Source organism: Protopterus annectens, chromosome 4.part1 (genome assembly GCF_019279795.1).
Source record: "Protopterus annectens isolate FY-2018-M chromosome 4.part1, PAN1.0, whole genome shotgun sequence".
Classification (NCBI taxonomy): Eukaryota; Metazoa; Chordata; order Ceratodontiformes; family Protopteridae; genus Protopterus; species Protopterus annectens.
The window spans coordinates 971977443-972004088 of NC_056734.1; the positions used below are offsets into that span (position 1 = coordinate 971977443).

At 39.8% G+C, this 26646-nt stretch overlaps 1 protein-coding gene across 2 annotated transcripts in view; it reads right to left on the reverse strand.

Moving 5' to 3' along the window:
• The window catches only part of DIS3L2 (DIS3 like 3'-5' exoribonuclease 2), a 4570298-nt gene that overhangs the window by 1684850 nt on the left and 2858802 nt on the right, over positions 1 to 26646 (reverse strand). For both annotated transcript variants that reach the window (XM_044070680.1, XM_044070679.1), the window contains one exon: positions 3490 to 3723. In XM_044070680.1, the coding sequence (XP_043926615.1) occupies positions 3490 to 3723 (234 nt within the window). The remainder of the gene's footprint in view (positions 1 to 3489; positions 3724 to 26646) is intronic.

A 26646-nucleotide genomic window follows, 5' to 3' on the forward strand; every position in this document is an offset into this window, starting at 1 on the left:
GCAGTTGTAACTGTACTGTCCATCTGCATGGGTGTCATGAAGTTCACCACTTCTCTCTTAAGAAGCATGAAGTTGGCTATGGAGAAATTTTTTACCATGGTTTCGTTAATGGGGGGGTGGGGGCAGGATGTGGATATATAGGGTGATTAGCTTATGGTTGGATCAGACCAATGAAGAGTTGACTTTAGGTGTGGAACACTGGTCGCTCATGTTGGTAATGACTAGGTCTAGGATATTGTTGCCTCTAGTGGGGGTGTGGATAAGTTGATCCAGGGCATTGGAGTTTATGAATTCCAAGTACATGAGTAGTTTTCCCAGTTAATGGTAGGGTAGTTGAAGTCGCCCATTATTAGGGTGTTTGGTTGAACCCTAATATTTTCCAGTACATCAAGAAAAGAGGAGTGGGAATCCTGGGGCATGGTGGGGGATCTGTAGCAAGCTACAATTTGGATTGCAGTTCTTCCCAGAGTTAGTTGCACTTGGATAACCTTGGATGCATTATGCTGAGTAACTAGCCTGGAGGTGTGGATATTCTTAATGAATATGGACACACCTCCTCCTTTGGTGTTTTGGTCCAGGTTACATGGTTGAAAAGTGTGGTATGCGTTACAGCCTGGTAGTGCAGGGGTGCTCTCTGGAGCTTTGAACCAGGTCTCAGTCACTGCACAGATATCGATGTTCTCCAATAATGCAAGCCTATGCCTCGAGTGAGTGCATTTTGAGATTTAGACTTCTAGCATTGAGTAGCATTAACCTCAGTTTTTGCTTGCCTGTTCCTGTTACAGTGGTGAATTTGTAATTTGAACCTTGCCTAAAAAAGGCACTATAGGGGCAGCAAGAGCCTTAGCCAGTATCCAGAATCCCAGGGGTGACAGGTGCAGGCCATCTGTGGCAAAGCATCGTGGACTGTCGACCATGTCGTCCCAAGCAGACAGATACTGGATCCCCTCCCTTAGAATGACACCAGAAGCTTAGCCAATTGTTGAAATCATTTTGTCCTTGTACTGTGGTATCATTTTGGGTGACGGCAGAATGCTACTCAGGGCTAGGGTCATACCTGCCTAGGCTACAAGATTGGAGAGCTCTTCCATGTCTCTCCATGTAGTCCAGGGAGGTATGTCTCAGGTCATTCACAACAACATGGACAAAGACAGAGTCGTATTTGTACTTGTTGTGGAGTGACCTGAGTGCATGGGTTATGTGGCGGATCCTGGCACCCGACAGGCAGCTGACAGTAACCTCCTTGTTTAGCCTGATGAGTGGGACATCAGTGTGCCTGACTATAGAGTCACCTATGACTAGTATGTTGGGTACGTTGATTTGCCTTATTGGCTGTGGTTGAGTGGCACACTGAGTCTGTGGGCTGTGTGTCATTTGGGCTGTATTGGGGGATGGAGGTTGCTTGTGTTTCTGCATTGGTGGTCTCTGTTGCTTAGACAGATTATTATTGAGAGTCTCCACGAATGTTTCTGTGTTACTATCTGTGGATTTTGGTGGTGTAGATTTAGTGAGACTATGTGATGAGTGTGGTGTGGTGCAAATGTTTACCTTCTCCTCATGACTGTCAAGTTCAGTCTTGGCTGGAGAGAGCTTTACCTCCAGTTTGGCTAGATAAGTGCATCTCTCAAAGGCTGTAGTATTGGGTGGTAAGAGGAGAGAGTTGTCTGTGTAAATGATGCAATTTTTACATTTCCTCAAGATGCCCAGATTCATCAGATAGACAGGAGAGAACACTGGGAGCTGACCCTTGGACATGCCTGAATAAAAAACTATTTTCCTCTAGATAAGTGAGAAAAGTAAGCACAAAAACTGTTTTCCTATAGGTAATGAGGAAGACTGAGTGCTATATTAATTAGCAGCTTATGTAGTGCTTACAAGTTCTGAACAAATGCTGAGCACAAATAAGCAAATTTAAGTGCTAAAACTAAGAATCTGTATCTGCACTAGACGAGTTACAGGACAGAAACAAGTGCAAATGCAGGCTTTCAAATCAGAAAGTTGAGAGAGATGGAAGAGATTGCCCTAACGGCCAGTAACTACAATTTCTGGGCCAGAACCACTCCCCTTATGTGGTAGACAGGTTACCTAGTGCTTACCACTCCCACTGATAAGCTAGAAGGCTTCCCTCCAACACATAAAGGCTTGGGGTGCTGAGAAGCTTACATACAGTCCTGGATACAGCAAATCTGTACCTGGAACACTAGTTACAGGAAAGGTAAGAAACAGGCTTACAGTTTTTTTTACAGAAAAGTAGCAAAAACAGTAGTAAAAACAACTCACATGCAGTGCAAGCTAGCACACTTGAGTATGTAGCAATATTAGACCAAACACAGTTTAAAAAATGCAATTAAATTAAAAAGGACTAAAAGCAAGTGCAGAAAGAGTTTATTAGGTTGAATGTGGTAAAGAGATGGGACTGGGGGAGTGCCCCAGATCAAATCTACAGTGGGGCGGGCAACTGCAAAAGCCACCAAATTTAAACTAGAAACCAAAAATAGGGAGGGTGGGTGGCACAAAACAGTTTTTCAACGGAGATCTAAGCAACAACTAACAGTTCAAACTCTAAAAACAAAAAATATACTCAGCTCTGTATATTTGCAGAGAGATTGGAAAGCAGTCTCTCAGAACAGGGAGACAACAGTTTCACCAGAGATCTAAGCAACAACTAACTAAGTCTATAACCAAAAAAAACATACTCAGCTCTGTATATTTGCAGATAGTCTGGATGGCAGTCTCTCAGAACACAGGTTCCAGCAATTAAATGCAGGTTGTTACTAACAGGTCAAATTTTATGCAAGCGATCCTTGAGTTAGATAACACACACGCTGTGAAAACCAGCTATACCAACTAAAGACATGGCAGAAAATAGGGGGGGGGGCAAAACAGTTTCAACAGAGATCTAAGCAACAACTAACAGTACAAACTTTAAAAACAAAAAAATATATACTCAGCTCTGTATATTTGCAGACAGACTGGAAAGCAAAAGCAGTCTCTCAGAACAGGGAGACACCAGTTTCAACAAAGATTTAAGCAACAATTAACAAACTCTATAACCAAAAAATATATACTCAGCTCTTTATATATGCAGATAGTCTGGAAGGCAGTCTCTCAGAACACAGGTTCCAGCAATCCTCTTCCATTGCCAATAGCCCTTTACTACCACAAATCTGCTATTTTTTCCCTCTTCAGTCACTACGGGAGCCCCTCTAGCAATTAGTATTATTATTTCCATTTTCCTTTGTCCCTAACATTCTGGTGAATTTCTATCCTGAAATCCTGAACAAGAAATGCAAAAACTTCCTACTAATTCATCTTTCTCACAGATGATTTTCTCACAGTTAGTGTTTCTTCTGACTTAACAGCTTTAGGTATCTGTGATCCAGATTAATGATTCAAACACTCTAAAAGCCAAATAATGCAAGCCTATGGCAAATTTAAGTCTTAGTATTGAGAACTCAAGGATGTAATTAAAAAAAAAAAATCACTGACCTGATCTAAACGCAAGGCACCACCATCAAATCGTTGCTTACGTAGATGCTGAGCAATTCCATGCAGATTCAACACAGCAAGGTGGATTTCATCAATTGTGTGCTCAGGAGAGACAGGAGGCAGCTGCTCTTGGCTGAACTGCTTGTCAGGATGTTCAATCAAGCTCTGTGCATGATCATAGCTCAGTTTCACACAGGAACGGATAATTGTTCGCCCAAACCATTCATCCAAGACCTGCAAATGAAGACAGCTTTTAAGGTTACTAACAATTACATAATGGTAAAAGATACAGAATTAGCAAACACATTTTTTTCTTAAACTCTTTTAGATATGATTCACTTCTTTCTATCTTTATCATCACTTGTAATCTGTTTAGTCAGCTAGACAGGAAGTCATAGGATAAGTGAAAAAAGTGATGCACTCTAAACTGCTGAGGAAAGTCAGCATGTAACTTGTGGAAAGCAAGAAAGAATGCCTGAGGTAATCAAGTATGGGACAGAATGCACTATGAATGCAGATGTGATAAAGACTTTAAACCCATACTTTGCCTTAATATTCATAAAACAAACACAGTGGAAGATGCTCAAGCAGAAAGGCAGTAGAAGTGCATGGACTGAAATACTTAAGAGGTAGCAAAACAAACAGGGAGACGAAAGGGAGGGGTACTAGTGGGACAGAGGGACTAACCAGTGTAAAACCTGAAAAGCATATGCAGCAACACCTAGTTGAGATGTTGTCATCCCCGCTGCAGATTTCAACGCCTTTATTAAATTATCAATTAAGACATACACACATACTTGAGGTTTAGCTGAAATGTTTTCATTTATGTGCACAAATCTCTGACTGTAAATATTGTGATTTTACAAATTGAAAATCCAATAAAAACTTAAGACATACACACACACATTAATATAAGAAAACAAATCATATTAACATATCTCCAGTAACCTACATAATGTTTTGTTTTTAATAAGTATCACATTATACATTGCTCAGTTCCCGCCTTTCTTTAAACCTCATTCTTCCTCCAGAAAACTATTCCCCATGTGCTGTTCCCACAACTTCCATTTATTTCTATGTAAATTGTTCCTTCCCTTTCTAAGATTCTACTTCTATTTATTTAGCTCTATTACATTATTAAATACTTCAGAAATACAGTTGGTTCAGACTTTGATTTCCAGTTTTCTAGTAATTGCTTTTCTGGCAGCCACAAGAATTAAACTTAACAAGGCCTTACTATGTTTAGGCACTTCAGATCCTGTGTCCCAGCTCAAAAGAATAATTTCCTTAGTTATGTCCATTAGCTCACCCAACATTTCTGACAACATAAGGAATTTTTAACATCTGCCAACTCATTGCACTGCCAAAACATATGTTCTCAATCACGTCTTTCTTTCTCCATCAAACCTCCAATATTTTCCATCTGCCTGAAGAAAAATGCTTAGGAGTCTGCTTGGGGTATAAAAATATCTATGCAATCACTTCCAAGCAAAAATACTAAACCTTCTAGACTTTGTTGCATATTTGGGTGCCATACATATGTCCTCCCATTATTCCCTTGTAAATTGGTTATCCAATCTCTATCCCAAATCTTTTCTAACCTCTTCTGATTGATTACTATAGTTGTTGTGCAATATTTTATAACCCCTACTAATTTTCCCTTTTTTAAAATCAGCTTCTGCTCTACATTCAACTAAAAAGCTCTACCAGAGCAGGTTTTTCACTTAGGATTTCCGTATTCCTTTCTCTTTGCCAATACTTTAACATTAATCCATTCTATTACCTTTCTCTCTCTCTGCTCCCAATACCTTGCCAGTTTATCCCAGCAAATTCCGGACCCCACTTGCTTATTGTCTTTAGCCCTACTTGCAATCATCCTTATCAGCAAAAATCTCCTTTTTCCATTCTTGTGTTAGTTTAGTTTTAGAATACTTTCTGCTACTTTATGAATATAATATTCTGTATAGCTGCTGTTTTCTTTAAAGATCTACATCCAAAATCCCACTCTCACCTTATTTCTTGAATTTCTCCACTGCTTCATCATTATCTCTTTCCACTTTCAATTATAACTTTCTTCTTGTGTTATGTGTAGCAATCTTAATTGTGTAGCTCTAAAAATATTCCTTCAAATCAGGTAATCCTAAACCATCTTGTTCTACTGGAAGAATCAACTTATCCCTTGCCCTTTCCCTCTCAGGTAAATGTCTTCAACTCTTAATTATCATCCTCAACTTCTCCACTTTTTGATAAAATATGTCTGACTTGTATATAAAACTAAAGGGACTAAAAATATTTTCACTGCTTTTATCTTACTATACACATCCATACACTAGAGCTTCCAGTTTCTCTTTTATTTTTTATATTTTGTTTAGTATCTTCCCACATATCCTTAGCTACCATAACCGAGGCATTTTTGATCCATACTCTTAAATACTTTATCTTATCATGTCCCCATAAATGTGGGCATTGGGTACATAATTTACAGTTACAACCTTTGTTTTAACTTTATTAATTTTATATCCTGCAAAGACTTGAAATATTCTCAAAATGTTCTACAACACTGACATGTCCTTTTCTGGATTTATCAGGTCCAAAATAATATGATATGCAAATAAAATCAACTCTTTATTACCATACCAGTTATATGCTTGAATTTTTGTATCTCATATCTTCTTTGCCAATGACTCTACACATACATCAAGTAACAAAAGGGAAATAGGATACCCCTGTCTGGTTCCTCTGTTCAGTCACAACTTATCAGACAAGAACCCTCAGACCTTAATACTTGAACATGGTCCCTCAAATATCCTCCTAATTAACCTTACTGCATCAGGGAATGCAAATGCTTCCATTGCCTTACTCATAAAATCACAGCTTACTCTTTTGAAAGCTTTCTCTACATCAAGACCCACTAACAATGGTGGTATTTTTTGCTTTCTGCTTCCCTCTGGATCATCATTGTTCAATTAATGCTATCAAATGTTTGCCTCCCCTCCACAAAAGCACAATGATCCATATTTATTAATTTTGGTAACACATTTGCCATTTTTAGCTAATATACACAAACACTTTATTATCATGGTTTAATAACAGAAATGGGGTTTATATGGGTCTTTACCACTTTTAGGTATTACAGCCACCGCAGCTTTCTTCTTAAATTTTGGTGCTTCACCTTCCTTTAAAGTGCTATTAAACAAAAGCTTCCATAACTTTATAATTTTCTTCTCTAATTTCCAAACTTCCACAGGAAAGTACAGTTGTATAAAATCTTACCATTAACAGTAGATGTCCTTCTCTTCACTGTTGCAGTATTCATAACCTACGGGATCTCCTGTCAAGAATAGCTCTACATTCCGCCAGTATACTAAAGCCATTATCTCCTACCAATGTAGTATGACAGAAGTATGCTCTCCATGGCAGCGTAGGGCATAAAGGTGATGTATGTATGCTGCACACTCAGAACTGAAGTGCCACTGGAGAACTAGAATGATCCCCAGGAGAAAGGAGCATATGTACATCCAGGGAAAGAGGAGATGCTTAAGGAGAAAAGATCCTTCACCAGGCAGATGTTCCCAAGAGAAAAAAAGGAAGAAAAAAGGGGTTGGGAGGGTGGGACTGAATACTGCAGCTGTGAACAGAAGGACATCTACTGCTAAGGTAAGATTTTATACAACTGTACTATGTCCTTCCATATCACTGTTGCAGTATCACAACCTGTGGGAGAGTACAAAAGCTAGTGTAAGGAATGGGAGGAGGAAGTCAAGGAAAAACTCTCCACAAACCCACAAATGATAGCCTTGGCAAAACCCACCATGGCTCTGGAAATGACATCCAACTTGTAATGTTTAGTAAAGGTATGCACAGAAGACAAAGTAGCAGATTCAAGGATGGAACCGGTGTCCAAATCCTTCAAGAAAGATCCAGAGAAGGCCACACCTTTGTAGAAATGGCCAGAGGCAGAAAGCTGTTTGCCGTGAAAGGAATACCAAAAGGAAACGTTTTTTGTAATCCAGGAGGAGATGTTTGCTTAGAAACTGCCAAATCCAATATTCTGGCATAAATGGAAACAAAAAGGTGATCAGATTTATGCAAGGCCTTCATCTTGTCTAAATAATACCTGAGCTATCTATGAAGATCCAAGGTGTATAAAACATTCTCTCACTAGCAGACTATGAGAAAGAAAAAGGGAAGGAAGCTGGACAGACTGATTAAGGGACAACTCACTGACCACTTTAGGCATTAAAAAAAGATTAGGATGCAGAGATACCCCAATCCCTATGAAAAATCAAAAAAGGGGAAACCACAATCAAGACGAGTTTGGAAACTTTTTTGGAAGAGATGAGGGCAACCAATAAAACAGTCTTCCAGGTGCAATGTTGCATAGAAGCAGCAGCAACAGTCTCAAAATGAGGCTGGGTCAATTCCTCAAGAACAAAATGAAGGTCCCAAGACGGAGAAACAGGCTTTCGGCAATTGTTTAATGTCAAAACTGGAGGCCAACTGCTAACTCAAAAACAGACAGGCAAATATGACTGACAAGTGAGCTTTAACAGAAGAATATGAACTCTCAGAATACAGTGTAAAAGAAAGTAAAAGGAACCCCAATGGGCTACTTCAGTGGATATAAAAAGTTTACATATCCCTGTTAAAATGCCAGGTTTTTGTGATATAAAAAAATGAGACCACAATAAATAATTTCAAAACTTTTCTCACCTTTAATGTGACCTATAACCTGTACAATTCAACTGAAAAACAAGCAAATCTGTTAGGGGGAAAAAACATACAATATGCTGGTTGCATTAAGTGTGCACACCCTTAAACTAATACTTTGTTGTGTGTGCACACCTTATATCTGGCATACAAAACCTTGTCAGAACCCACCCTGTTGGACCCCCTTCATATCCACAACACAAACAGCACCAGAACTTAAACCATGCATGTGATATAAACAGGGCCCACTGGAAAGACAGGCATGTATCCCAGAGACTAACCTTTCTCTCAAACAGGCTCCCTATCCATGGGAAGCAGAGTTCCTCCATAACCCAATTCAAATATAACTTGGACAATTGGATGAGGAGCAGGAACTTCATCCCTTATTTGGCAACTATGTCTTTAATGGACACAGGCAGCCTATAAATGGTTCGTCTCTCAGGCCCCTGCTTGTAAATGGTCAGTGACTTGGTATGCAGGCTCGCCTTAAAAAGTTCCTTGTAAGCACCTATGAGCCTTCTTGTTCTGTGAGATTCCCCTTTTTCTGCAATACTTTAACCTTTGTCAGCACCTCTAAATAATTTTTATTTCTTAACCCTAACTTTTTCTTTTATTTCTACCCTTTTTAAACTCCATTGTCATTTTATCCTACTCACTAGCTATAACCTCTACAGAGATTTATTTCTTCCCTAATAGCTCTCAAATAATTTCCACTTCCCATTCTTTAAATTACTCTTTTAATGGGTAGCTGGGAAAGCACCAGTGTCTCATTTTTACTTTATAACCCTATAACCATACATTTTTTCTTAGTTTCCATTAGTTATTGCATGCATGTATCAAAGCTTTCAATTAAATGCACATGTCCCTGGAAAATATAATTTCTATCCAGTCTAACCCAGTTATTGTGCCCTGGGGAATAATATGCAACTTCTTTCAGAGTTCCTACTACTGAATTCTCATCTTCCATACCAAATATTTTTATACATTTATTCAGAAATCTGCTTCTATTGTCATATTTTCCCTTCTAGTTCCTCAGATGCATCCTCACTGTTGCAAATCAATTTTGCGTAATTAATATTCCCCGCTGAAAGCTGATTATTTCTCCTAAAAATTTCTTAAGCTCCATAATAGCAGTTTTTTGGTGGAATATAAATACAGTTCAGTTTAATCCTCCTCGCTTGCCAGTAGCCCCTTACTACCACAAATCTACCATTACATGTTTTCCCCTCTTCTATCACTATAGGAACTCCTCTAGAAATTGGTATAATTACTCCCCTTTTGCTTTGTCCCTGGTATTCTGCTGAATATCAATTTCACACATTCATTTTTTTTCGAAATGTGTCTCCTACAGAATTGCTATTTGTACCCTACATTTCCTAATGCAATTCAATTATCATAAAAAGTTACTGTTCCCACATGATGACAGCTTTTTTGTATGTGTATTTCCAACTTGTGTGCTAGTTGTTCTTTTATACAGTTGCTTTTTGTCACTTCTATTTGAATTATGTCATGTTTTTCAAGACTTTTTGTTTTAATGAAAACCCACAGACAAAAAAAAAGACAATTTATTTTCAGAATACAACCTATTAACTTAGAACACACACACAAACCTATGCATATCTTATCTTCAAAAAATGAAGGTTAACCTTCTTGAAAGGAACAATTACCCCAAGTCAACAGCTGCACCCATAGGAATTACCTAATCTAAAATTAAGGTTAACCATGCTAAAGCACATCTTACAGCCTGCATTGACTGATATCTGTCTTTTTCTTATCTCTATTTCCCCTCCCAGAAGTGAAAAACAGTATACTTTCAGAAAGCAAACATTATGTTTTAGCCTTAAGAAAAAGTGCACTGGCTATCTTTAAATACAACTAAATTATACACTGTTCTATTAAATGCTTCTAGGAAACCTGCTATCTCTTATTCACTTCCAATAGTTTCAAACTATTTCCTACTTCACTGCTTGCCCCTGTACCTTTAAATTTTGCACTTCCCTCAGTAAACAATGTCCAGAACTCTTAATATTAATTGCTTGCATCTGGAGACAGCTCATCTCCATGAAAACAGAATGTACAACTGCCTTCAGCTGCAGACGTCTTAACTCTCACTGAACATTTGCTAAAGGAAAAAAAAAACAAGCTAATACCACTACATATGTAAGAAACTTAGCACTTCTCAAATCATTCATCATTTTTTTCTTATTTTTCAAGCCTACCTGCTTACAGAAAACACTTGTTTTTTAGATTAAGCCAAGGGCATTAATCTAGACATTCACCTATGCAAAAAGAACGCACCTCAACTCTACATCCAATATAATCAGTGCACTTTTACACCCTATCCCCCACCCCAACAGCACAAGATTACACCATATTAACTTAAACTTGTTTTTGCCCAGCCTTTCTTCTTTTTACACTGTGATGCCTATATTTCTTAAAACTAATAAAGTGCTACTTTTATGCTATCTTTGTCACATACAATAGTCACTGAAAAGACTCACATTTAAGATACATAAAGCCGCGGTGGTACAGCAGCAGAGTATTTGCCTCATAGCAAGAGGTTCTGCTGTTAGATTCTCAGCTGGAGTGCCTTCTGTGTGGAGTCTGCAAGTCCTCCCCGTGGTCGAGTGGCCTCTGAAAGACATGCGTGAATGGGCGTGCCTTCGCTGAAGGTTGGGCATCAGGCTGACAACTCGGCACCATAAAAATCGACTGCCAATCATTAGCGGACCGTAGTTCCGCTATGGCGACCCCTAACCGGGAAAAGCCAAAAAGACAAACATGACTACATACTACACAAATCTACTTTACAACATAACATGCAGTTTATATCATGGAATGTTTTATACAAATAGCAAGAATAAATTAGTTTTATTTACTTTCCTTTCAGTGTCCTTTTAAAAATGAATGACAAAGTGTAGTATATGCCTTACAGTCCATCCACAAATTTAACAAAGTCAGCAAAAGTCCAATCTTTCTTAGCCACTTTTTCTTGCAAAGCCATATTTCACAAATGTGATTATTGCTTTACAATCTCAAATTTATTCTCTAATTTCAGTGTTGCTGGTCTTCCTGTTCATCTCAATCTCCCAACACCGGATTCTGGTTCAAGTCCAAGCTACTTCCAATTCTTCTAGTCAATTCCTGTGCTTTCTTTTAATTCAAGCATTTTCCTAAGTAAAATCTGAAAAAAAGTTTCACTTGGGAGAGTCTCTCTATGAGCTTTATTATCACAATAATGAGAAGCAGAGTTCTCTTCTGTTTGATGGCTCATTTTTTGTTGGATAAACTTTTGTACTTCTTCCTTGGCCTGTTCTGTATAAAATAAGGTATTTGATCCTGCAGGAAAATATATTCTGAAGACAGCTGGATACAGCAGCTTGAATCTCAGACCTGTCTCAACATTCCCTAATTGCTGGGATATATAGGCTTCTATTCTGTCCGATATACAGTGAATAATCATTTTCCATAAAAACTTTACCTTCTCCAAGATTTTAATACCTTTCCTTTCTGACACAGTTTTATCAAGATCAGCTCTTACTGTTGGGTATGATTGCATCTTTATTAATGCAGGTCTTGGCTACTTTCTAATGGCCTGGTTTGGAACATACACTTGCTGTTCCCTTTCAATTAACAAATCCTGCAAACCAAGTTGTTTATTTGTGTTTTCATAAAATTAATGCAATCTGTTCCCTCCGGTTTCTCTGGTACATCAGAAAAATCTCAATTTTCTCTGTGCACTTTCTTTTAACTCTACAATTTTATGAAACAGCTGTTCTTGAGAAGTGTTATACTCAGTCAGTCTTTTCTTCATTTTGCCCTCAGATTTTTGCAGTTTTGTCAGTTCTTTTGAATAGCTAGTTAAAAATTCTTCTATTTTACAACCTTTTGTTATTCAAGTTGATATATTCTTCATTGTTTCATTTATTTTAATCATCTCTGAATACATCTGATTTATTTTCCTCTAAATTATAGGAAGCCATCTTTTGCACCAAAAACTAGAGCTTGAACTGCTTTTTGATGAAAAGCTACAGGATTCATCCCAGTCAGTGTTTTATCTTCACATTTTCTTTCAGGTTCTCTGTATTTCTTCTCTGCCAGCATCCAGGCAATATAATTAGTAGATAGTAACTGGATTTCATTCAAAATGGCAAAATTACTCTCTCTTATTTCTCAGTTTCTTTTCTCGCAGTAGGAGAGATGAAATGAAGACGTTGATCAGTGTGCAACCAGGAAGTCCTCCTCTACAGATTCTTAAAATATTTACTTGGCAGTGCAGAGATGCCAGAGGACTGCAAATTGGTTTCAACAATTTCATGTCACAAAGCAGGAGCAAGAAAAGATTCATGTAACTGCACACGTTAGCTTTACCTCAAGCAGCAATTAAAGTCATGGACAACATACTAGAAGAAAGACTGGTGAAATTACTAGAAATTAAGTCACTAGGATGACTGTCAGTATGGCTCTGTAGCCAGCAGAATCATGTCAATCCACTCATCTTATTTAGCTTTACTACAGGATAACAGTTTGACACTGGAACCAGTCAGGTAGAAACCCAGTGAGTGTAATATACCTACATCTTAGTAAAGCATTTGCTTCAACTTCACAAGTAACGACTGTACTAATAATGTCTGTCAGTTAAATATGGACAGACGTGAGTGTTATCCTTTAAAAGCAAACATGAAAACTCACTATAATAATAATAAAATATCTTTACACAAGAAAGCTTTTCTGCCATACTACCACTATTCAAGTACATTAATTTAAATATCATTGTACATCAAATTAAGGAGAATTTTCCAAGATATGAATCTCATACTCAGTATACAAAACAAAATCACATTACAATTTTCACAGATGTAAGTGATGCACAAATAATTGCACATCTGTCCTTTTACCCTCCCCTCTTTCTCTCACACACACAAATGGCTAGCTGGCAAAATGTAGGATATGGCACTGGGGAAATGGTAGTCAAGTAGAGTGATGAATGGTAATGGGGAAGGAAAAAGAAGGTGAAGGTGATGAAGGTATTCTCAGCCAACAGCTTGATGGATAGTGATGTCACACTTAAAAGAGATACTGACAGAAAGATTCACAAACACTAAAGCTTAGGTGATGGGCCTACAGAACAACCTAAGCAGACTAGACAAAGGAGCAGGGAATAGCAGCTGAAATCCAATACTGAAAAACGCAAGGTCATACACCTAGATATCAAAAACCTGAAAAATACCTGTTTTGAGATGACAAACTATATACCACTAACTAAGAGAAACACAGCGGGAATTCTTGTCACCAAAAAAGTATCCCTTAAGCCCAGACATAATAATGCTTTGGTAAAATAAAATAAAATAAAATGCTGACATCCAGACATGAAATTAATGCAAAGTATACAGGGATTATTCTTTTACTCTACAGGCTGATGGTTGATCACACAATTACCCATACAATAGGTACTGTTCACCTATTGCAGGGGTAACTGTGTGTCACATTATTTCACTTGCAATAATGAAAAGTACTATTATGTTATCTGTCAGTTTATCACAAAACATTAATACACTGAGCTTTAAAAGCAAGCTTCACTCAGCAGACCAGTGGATCATACCTTCAATTTACATTTTTCTTCTGTAATTCTGTGCAAGTTATTTAATTGGGTCTGTATTACGTGATAGTCGACCTGTAATAATCGAACCGCCACAATGTCGAATGGTTCAATGGAGATCTCCGTACAGTGCGGAAATGAAAGTTTTCCATTGTCTGCACCATAGTGCGATCTCAGAGTTGGTATATTTAAATAGCAGGGGTGCAGGGGGCTTGCCCCCCTGTGTAGAGCATTTAAATGGTTTGTTTGAGTGGGGTTTTCTTTTTTTTTATTTTCCGTTCGACATTGTGGCGGTTAAATTATTACGGGTCGACTATTACGTGTTCAACTATTTGACCATTCGATCATGTAATATGGACCCATTTAATCAGATAATGCTTCCAAGCCACCACTAAAAAGAGGCACTTGAGCCTACCGGGCAAATAAAGTAAACAAAAGTTATGTACTTAACAGAATAACAGACTGGTTGCTAATGGCATCCTGTACATGGCAACAATGAGATCTTTCACTAACTCAAGCTAGTAAGTGGATACACAAATTAAGTTGAACAGTATTCCAGCCCTGGAGGAGGGATTGTTCCTAACTGCAACCATCTCCTCGTGAAAAGTAATATATGGGAATTCAGATGAAAGGGCTTATAAGTCTAAAATTCATCTAGCAAAGGTAATAGCCACCCAAAACATTGAAATAAAAACTCAAAAACACAGTATTCAAGTAGAACCCAATGACCACTATGAAACGAACAGAATTAGCACTTTCATTCACTCATTTATTACGTGAACTTCCTCAGAAAAACATATGCATTTACTCATCCTTCCTTTTATACCAAAAACACAGGAAATGACATCAAAAACATTAAATAAACATTTATATTTCCATTAGTTTAAATAATTTAAATAGCTAAAATACTTGTCAATCAATGCATGTAAGTGTAAATATATACCTATAAATATAAAAATATATATGAATATATACACATTACTAACTTTAACTATGTCTTATTTCATAAATAGATACATAATGAAACTATTTATTCAATAAGAAACACTTCAAATTTATAGACTCATTCAGTCCTGGCTCTCTATCAGCCCCTAAAAATAACTGCCACAATGTCTCTTTACATTCTAATATATTATTCAAATCCCCTCCAAAATTAACTTCGTTAAACTTTTCCACCACAAAAAACTTGAATTTCTTAAAATTGGTACAAACAAGAGCATGTTTGGCCAAAGAATTATTTTTATCCTTATTTTTGATAGCCAAATTATGTTCATAAATTCTGCGTTTTAATGTTCTAATGGTTTTCCCTATATAATATTGATCACATGATGCCACCCAAAACATGGTTTCCAGAAAAAGGACACAAGTTCAGCAGCAATCAGCAGATTCGGGGGGGGGGGTCTCCATTATAAAGTCCCACTGAGGTATGGAGCAAAACAAATGTCTGGAGTGCAACGCTTATGGGAAACTGATAATGCAAATCCTTGGTGATAGGATGAAATTGCATCTAAATGGACTTTGATGGAAGAATAATTGGATCCAGAATGAAACAGATATGTAAGAAAGGATAAACTTGTGGAAATCAGAGCTGAAAAGTGGTTTAATTGCTTATTTGGTTATCCATAAAGTTTCAGGATTAAGGGTCTGTCTGAGGTTAACTGGACAGGTGTAACAGCAAGTAAGGGTACTGCAGTGGAATAAGAGGTTTCCTTCTTTGGTACGGCCAAAGCAGGGGCTAAAATGGGGCTATGAGAATCACCTTGGCTTGGCACATTCTAGCTTACTGCCAAAACTTTATCGTGAGTGGAACTGGAAGGAAGGCATTAAGAGCCTGAAGGGCCAATCATGGACCAATGTTTCTTTTTGTGGGGGGTAGCCATCTTGAGGGATGATGGCAAAGCTGCTACACTGGGTGGGTGAAGCAAAGACATCACAGGCAGGCTTGCCCCATCTGTGAAAAATCTTTCAGGCTATTCAGCTGTTGAGAGACCACTCATGTGGCAGCATTACTTCTTTGCTCAACCAGTGTGTAATGACATTAGATGTCCTCAGGATATGATTTACTGTCTGAAAGCAATTTGCAGATAAGGCCCATTTCTAAACCCTCATAGTTTCTCAGCAAATGGGATAGGATCATGTTCTGCCCTGCTTGCTGTTGTGCCCTACCACTGCCATATTGTCTGAATAGATGGGCACTGCAGCCTGAAAAGGGGGGGGGGGATCTAGGTCTTGAAATGCCTGCAACTTCAAAAAGACTGCTCTCATCTGCAAGACATTTATGTGCTTTTGAGCCTCTGGCATTGTCAGTTGGACAATCCTGTTTAAGTAATGCCCTCCCTATCCCAGAGGGGATGGCTCTATGGTTAAGGTGGCTGTTGGAAGAGGCTGAGTAAATGGCCATACTGTTTCAAGCACAAATTTCAGAGCTTTATCATTTCTGTCATGGATTCTGATGATTGACACTACTGCACATTAAGCATGTGGAATTTGGCATGTACAATAGTTTGTATGGTGGCTCCCATTAAGTTTTGGGTTGTGACACAGGTTTGTTATATCTTGATCTACAATTCTTACTCAGTCTGAGGGGTAAGAGAGCTAGCTTTCGCACCGTGTCCAACTGGGAGCCAATGAATGTAAGAATCCATTTGGGACTTCACCACTTTTACACTAATCCCCAAGAATAGGCACATACAGAGCAAGCACCGTCTTGTTAGGATTAATTTCTCTATTGTGAAAGTAGTGATGAGTTAGTTATCAAGTCATCTAGATAAGAAATGATATTTATTCCTAACAGTCACATGTGGGCTGCAACAGGAGCCATGCAATTAGTAAACACCAGGGAGGCTGTGATGAGACCAGAGGATAGGGCACTGAACTAATAATGGCTACCGCTTAAAAGTGAAGGACTCTCCTGGATGGTTTGACCACCTTGATGTGGAGAATAACCATCTTGGAGGTGCAAACAGCACATCCAGTCTCCTGCTTGCAAACAAGGTAGGATGTACTTCACCACGACCAACCAGAAGGATTCTTTCTTTACGTGTTCATTCAGAGGGGTGAAATCTTGTATCAGTCTGAGGACCTGTATGTTTTTGGGCACCAAGAAAATCTAATATACAATCCAGTTCCTCTAGTATGGTGAGAGCTCCTGAATGTCTCTTTTTAACATAAGGTTTTGCACTTCCTGATGAGTCACCCTCTATGGGGGTTGGTACCATGAGTGGATGGGGGGGTGGTGGTTTTACGGCTAGCTGTGAAAAAAGGTATAGTATAATCCCTTCCTGATCCAAATGTCTTGCATGATGGCCTGCCATTCAAGCAGAATTAGGAAGAAGCACCTCCTATCTGCACTAGAGTGGGACAGTCATGGAAATGCCAAGGTTTCACACTGCCTTATTCCTGGGAAGGAACCATGTAAGCTATTGTGTTCCACCTCTGCCCTTACTGAGGAACCGGCTACTAGAAAAGTTCCTTCTATCTTGGGAAACCCTAATAACTGCAGTTGTTCCTGGGGCTGCTAGGACTTCCAAAACAAGACAGTCTTAGCTCCATTTTGACTTCTCTGAAACAATCTTTAGGAAGTCAAAAATTTGACCACAACAGCTGTGAGCATCTTACCCTCTTGCTCCCACTGTTGCAGCTTGTGTTTTACTTTTTGACCAAATCAGTTCTGTTAAATGGAGCATTCATAAATGCCACCCCTAAAATGCTATGTGAAACCTGTCAGTCGCAGCCAGGTCTAATGTCTCATTGCAATGCCTGAGTCTACTGAAAAAGCTGCTCTATCCACTACAATGATAAGTACACAGATGTTGAGAGATGAAAGGAAATTTATAGATGCCCCTGAGTCAGTTGCTTATAGTTGCCTTCACTGAGCAACTGTTTCATAGTTCCTAGGGCTTATCTACTAGTTTTCACTGAAACTGAACCATAAATGCCAAATAAGTCATTGCCCTGATAGAAAAAGTACTCACTTTCCTAATCTATCCATAATTCTTAGTCTTTGTTTGTGGGACAGACAACCTGGACATCCTCTGAAAGCTCTCATTTGGTAACTACTGAAACCATGAGAGAAACTAGAACTGGTCCCTTACTCCACTGTGGCCTATCCTTGGTGGTCCCCAATACTTTGTCAGGCTTCTTTTGTATGGGTTCTCCTACACTGGGCTCCCCCGAAGCTTTTGTGGAAAACATATCTATTAATTTTGGAACACCCCAGGGGAGTTGGGCAGATGGACCATAATCATCTCTGGTGCATCATATCTCTAGTATTTTCCCCAAACAGGGGTCTTCAAGAAGGGATTGGGCTGAAGCTACCCCTTCAATGAAATACATGTCTGGGGAGCAGTACTCTGATGGGGAGTCTATGTGCTTCCTTTTGCACAACCTTTTCATGAGGTGACTTGGTTAGGAGTCATCTGAGCTTCCCTCTTTGCCTTATTGGTCCTAAGTCCAATTAGAACAAAATGGATGATGAATCCAAAGTTACTACCTCAACGGTGGATAGAGGTAGAACTGATGGAGCAGGTGCCTGTTCCAATTAACAAGATCTAAGCAGATATTAACATCAAATGACCCTGCTTCGTCTCTGGTGCTGAAACCATGAGCACTAACTACTTTGACACCAACACTGCAAGGTAAAAGTCTTGGTACCAACCATTACTGCCGAAGGTCCTAGCGCCCAAGTGACCCAAACAGGCTTCAAAACTGAAGAATCGAATACTGAAAGCTTCAGTACCAACAATAACCCTGAAAGCATCAGGGCCAATGTCAACACCAAGCCATCAGTGCAAATCTTATCAGACCTAGTGGATGTTGGAGCTAACACCTCCATCAATGCTGAGGCCATTGACACAGACGGAGAAAAATCCAAGGGTACAGAGGACATCAGCATGATATCTCCTACCAGTTATGATTCTCCCGGTGCCATAAGCAGACCCAGAGTAAGAAATAAATAATAGGGACTTAAGTTTCTTCTTGCACCTCCATAGAAAAGATGGGTCCGAGAGAACACAGAGTTGAAGCTGAGCCTTGACAAAGACGGTCACCATCTTGCCCAAGTCAAGTTATGTTGGGCTTGGGTGGAAATGGAAGAAAGGAAGAAAGCTGCAGAAGTATATCAAAATGATAGGACTCTTGACAACAACTGCATTGAGGAGATTTTTCCTCTATGCAAAGTGAATTAGGCCAGAAAAGTCTTGTTTGTCTTGAGATACTGGGTAAGGATGAGCGGTCATGCCTGAAGGTCCTGATCAGGGAGAAGAGGAGGCCATTATTCTAGGAATCTTTGTTGGAGATGATTTTTCTAGGACTGGTTCCTCTGACTCCACTAATTGCTTTCCCTTTTTCTTCTCCAGTTTATTTGTGCTTTGTCTTTTTCTTTAGTAGGATCACTCTTCAATGAACCGAGTTTCTTGTGGTGATCCAACAAGGTTCTTACAATAAAAAACAAAAAGTTTCCACCGAATCTCTGAAGATGCCTATGGTTTTTTAATCTTGGCGAAAGCGCTTAGTTGTTCGTGGATATTTATGTGCAACTTTTGTGGATTATTGAGCAATAAACCGTTATTGGCTTCATTGTTTCGGTGGAAACTTTTTGTTTTTTCTGTTTTTGCTGGTCATTGACCAGTTGTGTCGTGTTTACTAAAGGTTCTTACAATGAAGATTTAACAAATTGTACAGTCTGAATCAAGATGACCGACCCCAAGTCAAAAGGTACAAAATAATAAGCACCTATTCAGGCATGTTTAAAGGTCAGCTCCCAGTGTTTTCTCCTGTCTACCTGATGAATCTGGGCATCTTGGGACAATGCAGCAATTGCCTCATGTACACAGACAACCCTCTCCTCCTACCACCCAACACTACGACCTGTGAGAGATGCACTTATATAGCCAAACTGGAAGCATAGCTCTCCACCAAAGACTGGCCTAGACAGTCAAGAGGAGAAGGTAAACACTTGCACCACACCACACATCACACAGTCCCTCAAAACCTACACCACCAAAACACACACCTATATTCGCAGAGGCTCTCAGTACAAATCTGCCCAAACAACAGAGACCTCCAAAGCAGAAATGCAAGCAACCTCCACCCCCCCCAACACAACCCAAATGACACATAGCCCACATACTCAGTGTGCCACTCAACTACAGCCCATAAGGCATAACTTACCCAACACTCTAGTCATAGGTGACTTTATAGTCAGGCACACTGATGTTCCACTTATCAGGCTAAACAAGGAGAAAGTTATGGTCAGCTGCCTGTCAGGTGCCAGGATCCACCACATAATGCATGCACTCGGGTCACTCCACAACAAGTACAAATATGACTCTGTCACTGTCCATGTTGGTTTGAATGACCTGAGACGTACCTCCCTGGACTACATGAAAAGAGACATGGAGGAGCTGTCCAATCTTGTAGCCCAGGCAGGTATGACCCTAGCCCTGAGTGGCATCCTGCCATCACCAAGAATGATACCACAGTACAAGGACAAATTGACTTACTTCAACAATTGGCTATGCTTCTGGTGTCATTCTAAGGGGATCCAGTATCTGTCTGCCTGGGATGACACGATTGACAAAACACGATGCTTTGCCAGAGATGGCCTGCGCCTGTCGCCCTTGGGATTCCAGATACTGGCTAAGGCTCTTTCCACCCGTAGGCAAGATTCAAATGACAAATTGACCACCGTAACAGGTACAAGCAAGCAAAATCTGAGGGTAATGCTACATAATGCTAGAAGTCTAAACTTCAAAATGCACTCTCTCGAGGCACTCCTTAAAATGGAGAACATCGACATCTGTGCAGTGACAGAGACCTGGTTCAAGGCTCCAGAGAGCATCTTTACATTACCAGGCTATAATTCATACCACACCTTTCGGCCACGTAACCTGGACCGAAGAACTAAAGGCAGAGGCGTGTCCATATTTATTAAGGATATCCACACTTCTAGGCTAGTTGCTCAGCATAATGCATCTGAGATTATCCAAGTGCAACTAACTCTGGGCAAGACTGCAATCCAAATTGTAGCTTGCTACAGATCCCCACCATGCCCCAGGATTCCCACTCATTTCTTGATACACTGGAAAATATTAGGGTACAACCTAACACCCTAATAATGGGCAATTTCAACTACCCCACCATTAACTGGGAAAACTACTCATGTACCAACTCCTGTGTTCAACGTTTTCTGGAATTCATAAATTCTAACACCTTGGATCAACTTATCCACACCCCCACCAGGGGCAGCAATATCCTAGACCTGGTCAATACCAACATAGGCAACCAGTGTTCCACACCAGGGGTCAATTTCTTGTTGGTCAGATCCGACCACAAGCAAATCACCCTAGATATCCACATCTCACCCCCACCCCCCATTAGGGAAACCACTGTAAAACATTTCTCCAAAGCCAATTTCACGCTTCTTAAGACAGAAGTGGCAAACCTTCTGACACCCATGCTGACGGACAATAGAGGTACGACTGCTGAATCTTATACAATTGCATTTTATAAGCACTTACACGAGTGCATGGATCATGTAATCCCTAACAGAACCAAGATGCTATCCTCCAAAAAAAGGAAGCCAATCTGGTGGTCCCCTGCCATAAACAAACTACAACAGAAGAAAGAAACTGTTGCAAAAAAGAGTAAAATCCCATGACTGGAGGAACTCCGTGGTCAGCCTCAGTAAGAAGTTGAGATCCCTCATAAAATCTTCCAAAGCTAGTTACGAAACAAAATCGCCACTGATTCTAAAGACAACCACAAAGCATTCTATAGCTATGTCAAGAATCTCAATGGCAACACTCAGATCTGCTCTGAGTTGCAGCACAATGGCACTACATATACAGAACCAACTGATATTGCCAACATCCTGGCAGATAGGTTAAGTGCAAACTTTACCCTTCTCTCATCCCCTAAAAGGCCCATCTCTATTACGGAAGAATGCAAAGTTCCTATAATCACAGCTGCACAGGTAAAAAAAAAAAACACTCTCCAAAGCCAAGAACACAGCATCCATGGGACCTGACAACATCCCAGGCTGCGTTCTACATGAACTACAGAACAAACTAGCACCCCACCTAAGTACCATGTTCAGTCATAGCCTCACTTCAGGCTTTGTGCCCACTGAATGGTGCACAGCAACGGTTATCCCTCTCCACAAAGGGGGAGCCACCATGGACCTAGGGAACTACCGCCCCATTAGCCTGACGAGCTTGGTCTGCAAGGCTATGAAACATATCATCACGGAACTTATAAACAATGAGATTGGTAATCTCCAAACTCTGGACTCTACCCAGTTCGGGGTTGTAAAAGGCAGATCATGTCTCCTAAACCTGACAGACTTCTTTGAAGCGGTCACCAAAGCCGTAAATGAGGGTAAGGTGGTTCACACAGCCTATCTAGATTTCGCCAAGGCTTTCGACACCATCCCCCACTCTGGAATTATAGATAAACTCACTAAACTAGGTACAAATCCCCTATGTCACAAGATCAGTTGCCAACTGGCTCACAGACAGAACCCACACTGTGAAAGTAGCAGACTCTAAATCCAACTTCAGACCAGTGACAAGTGGAGTACCACAGGGTTCAGTCCTATGTCCTCTCCTGTTTTCTATCTACTTCTCTGAAGTACAGGCTAACAAAGAAGGTCTTTGGCTAACAATGTTCGCAGATGACTGCAAACTAGGAGCCATAATCAAAACTCCTAACGATGTAGACATCCTACAAAAGGGCCTCACTGAGGCAGATGCCTGGTGTCAAAGCCATGGCCTCAAGCTCAATGCCAAAAAGTGCACTGTCATCCCTTTTGGTAAAAACTCTGCACCCATGAACTACCACATAAGCGGTAGTCTACTTAACACCAAAAGTGTGATAAGAGACCTTGGGACACAGGTGGACAGTAGTCTCTCCTTTGATAATCACATCACATCACAAGAGTAGTCAGGAAATTCTTCTACGTGGCACACCTCATCACAAAAGGTTTCTCATCCAGGAAAAAAGAGGTCATTGTTCCCCTCTACTCATCACTCATTAGACCCAGTATAGAGTAACAACGCCCCTTTTGGTATGTACCTCACAAGACATCTACAACAACTGGAAAGGCCACAGAAATACCTCACAAAGAGGATTACCAGCCTCAAACAGATGCCCTATGCAGACCGTCTCAAAAAACTCCAGCTTTACTCTGTCGCATATCGCCTACTCAGAGGTGATCTCTGCTTAACATATAAAGCTATGTCAAACCCAGAACTGTTGGACATGCTCCACTTAAAGAAATCTCAGTCCCTCCAGGCTACACGCTCTAGGGACCAAAACCTTGTCACCACAATAAACAGAACATGCTGAAGGGATAGATTCCTGCCCCAGAGACTTCCCATACTCTGGTACAAACTACCTATCTGTATCAAACAAAGCTCCTCATTAGCACTCTTCAAGAAAAATCTTGATGATTGGATGGGAGACAGGAAATTCACCCCGGGGATCAATTCTGTGGCTCTGCTTGACAGGGGCACAGGAAAATAATTTTCTTGGGTGGCAAAAGCCAGGGTACTGTTTGTCTAGGCTTATATAGGGCCTAGGGCCAATAGCCTAGAACCTACCTATGAACCAGGACGAATGCAAGATTTTCTTCAGAATACCCTTTGTTTAAAGGGTATGAGCAGAAAGGCAAACAGAGTGGTGCGGGCAGGAACCAGGTTATAGGGTAACTCAAAACTCCTAGCTGATAAAGTGATAACATGGAAGAATTGGGCAAAAAGAAAAATCTATTATGTAAGTGAAGTGTAGGATATGTCCTTACTTTCTTTGCGCCTTATGCAGGAATTTTATGATAGACAGGAGAGGAAGTCTACAGTTACATGATGGCAATATTTTCAGTTACACACTATTGTCTCCAACAACCTAAGTACTGGCGGCAAGAGCTGATGGAAATGGCTGACTGAATGTTAAGTGCTCACTTAATGACAATATCAATATTATAATACTGAAGCTGAAAACCTTTTATAGGCTGATTAATGATAAGATTTTAGAAGGAATTAAGCATATTAGGTCAAATTGGAAGTATCAACTACATTGTATCCTAGAGGAGAGCAAATGGTTACCGATGGTGAAATTATATGGTGATTAAAATGTATGGACAGTTGCTCAAATCATATATGAAAGCTGTTTCACATATAATACGCACCAGATAGGTTCAAACATCGAATTCATACTAACTCTGTACCATGTTGGCGATGTGGTGCTTGCTGTACCAGCTAACCATGTTGGCGATGTGGTGCTTGCTGTACCAGCTAACTTTCTCCATAAAGTGAGGGGATGAAGCAAGATTAGTCAGTCATGGTACTGGACTATTGGAAAAATAGGGTGGAATATTCATACCTCCTCTTCTTCACTCCGAGGATGCACATTTTTGGTTGCTATTGATCCTGTCAGGCAAGTTGGACATTAGTGTTATCAAGTTTAAATGGATTTTAGTGATCACTACAGACTCCTAAACACTATTAACAAATACTGGAAATAGATTACTCCAAACTGGACATCTTAAGTTTAGGCATATTCCACAACATTAGTGGATGTAAATAAATAGGTGAAATTACCTATATTTCTCTATCTACACTCATGTGATGTGTAATAATGACTCTGCTTACTAACTACTCTTAGAATCAATATAAAAAAGAATGGGGCATATTCCAGAAATGGAATGAAGTCAACATCAATTAGTCATTACTTTTGGATAATACCTAAATTATGGATGATTCTTATGATGTTACTAATGGGCATAGTTTTACTATAAGAAAGGTGGTGTGAATCTATGCATTTTGTCTTAATGCTTGTGACCATGAAGATCTGTATGAAGTTTTATCAATACAGCATGTATGTGTGCATTCTATTATTGTGTGTTTATATCTTCTTCTTCTTCTTTCGGCTGCTCCCGTTAGGGGTCGCCACAGCAGATCAACTGTTTCCATTTCTTCCTGTCCTCTGCATCTTGCTCTGTCACACCAACCGCCTGCATGCCCTCTCTCACCACATCCATAAACCTTATCTTAGGCCTCCCTCTTTTCCTGTTACCTGGCAGCTTCATCCTTAGCATCTTTTTCCCAACATACTCTGCATTCCTCCTCAGCACATGTCCAAACCAACATAAACTTGCCTCTCTGGCTTTGTCTCCAAACCTTCCAACCTGGGCTGACCCTCTAATATACTTATTCCTAATCCTGTCCATCCTCGTCACACCCAGTGCAAATCTTAACATCTTCAACTCTGCCACGTCAAGCTCGGACTCCAGCTTTTTTGTCAATGCCACTGTCTCCAACCCGTATAACATAGCTGGTCTCACTACCCTCTTGTAGACCATCCCTTTCACTCTTACTGGTACTCGTCTGTCACAAATCACTCCTGACACTCTTCTCCACCCACTCCATCCTGCCTGTACTCTCTTCTTCACCTCTCTTCCACACTCACCATTACTCTGAACTGTTGATCCCAAGTACTTAAACTCATTCACCTTCGCCACCTCTACTCCCTGCATCCTCACCATTCCTCTCTCCTCCCTCACATTCACATACATATATTCTGTCTTAGTCCTGTGTTTATATAATGTTATTAATTCATAATGACATTGTTGAGTGATACTGTTTGGATATCTCAGTGTATGATACCATGTTAAATTGTAGGCATCATCTGTACAATTGCACATTATTTTTTACATAATGGTATGATATTGAATGATTAACTAAAGCCTTTGGATTTAAAAAACAAAATGTTGAGAGTTAGGAATGTACATCATAAATGTTGATCACATTCAAAGAAGGTTGCTGTCGGCATAAATGGAAAAACGAGTTAGCAGCTGAAGCCCCCAGCAAAAATGTACAAGACTTACAAGACAGCATGCAATGGCACATAACTAAGTATAACATAAATACTAAAGGTGATTTAAATTCAAACAGGAAAAATGCCATGTGTGAAACAAAAACTAAAAGCCTGAAGAAATAAGAAAAATAAACTTTTTAAGAAAGCAAATGTTGAAAAAGCTGAAGGGAAGTAAAGCAATTATTACTCACACAACATTCATGCTGAAGGAGTAGAGAGAGAAACAAAACAAGAAACAAGTGGTGTATAAATGCTAAGTAAAGCCATTCTTGCTAAATAAAAAGCCATACCAGAAGGAAAGCCTGACAACTCAGAATTACATTGATAGAACAATGTTATAACGAGTGAAGTGAAGTTCAAAGAATTAACACAGCTTTACAACCAAATGTAATTGTACTGAACATTTATACAGATGTTAGAGAACTGGTGATGCAAAACCATTTAGGGAACAATAGGAAATCTTACTTAAGGGGGTGGCACAATGGTGCAGCAGACAGCATTGTTGTCTCATAGCATGTGGTTTTTAAGTTTGATTCTTGGCTGGGGTGCCTTCTGTGCAGACTCTGCATGTCCTCCCTGTGACTGTGTGGATTTCCTCCCAAATTCCAAATTAAGTAGATTGGATACTCTAAATTGTCCATAGGTGTGAGTGTACAGACAACTGTGTGGTACAGGAACAGTCACAGCATGAATTGCCACTCAACGGTATGAACCTCGGTTCTAGATGACTGTCACTGTTGATGTGACACCACAACCCTTTTTGCAACAACGGGAAAAGGGGCTGCGAATAGATGGGGGCAACCTTACTTCCGATAGATACAAAAAACAGTGGACTAAGACTTGTCGGTGAAAGGATCGCAAAAAAGTGTACAGTTGCAAAAATGCTTCCTAAGCACCATCTGCTTAGTAACACATACATCATTATTACACTCCATAGGCACAAATCACAGTAGAGGCAGCATACAAATGAAAGG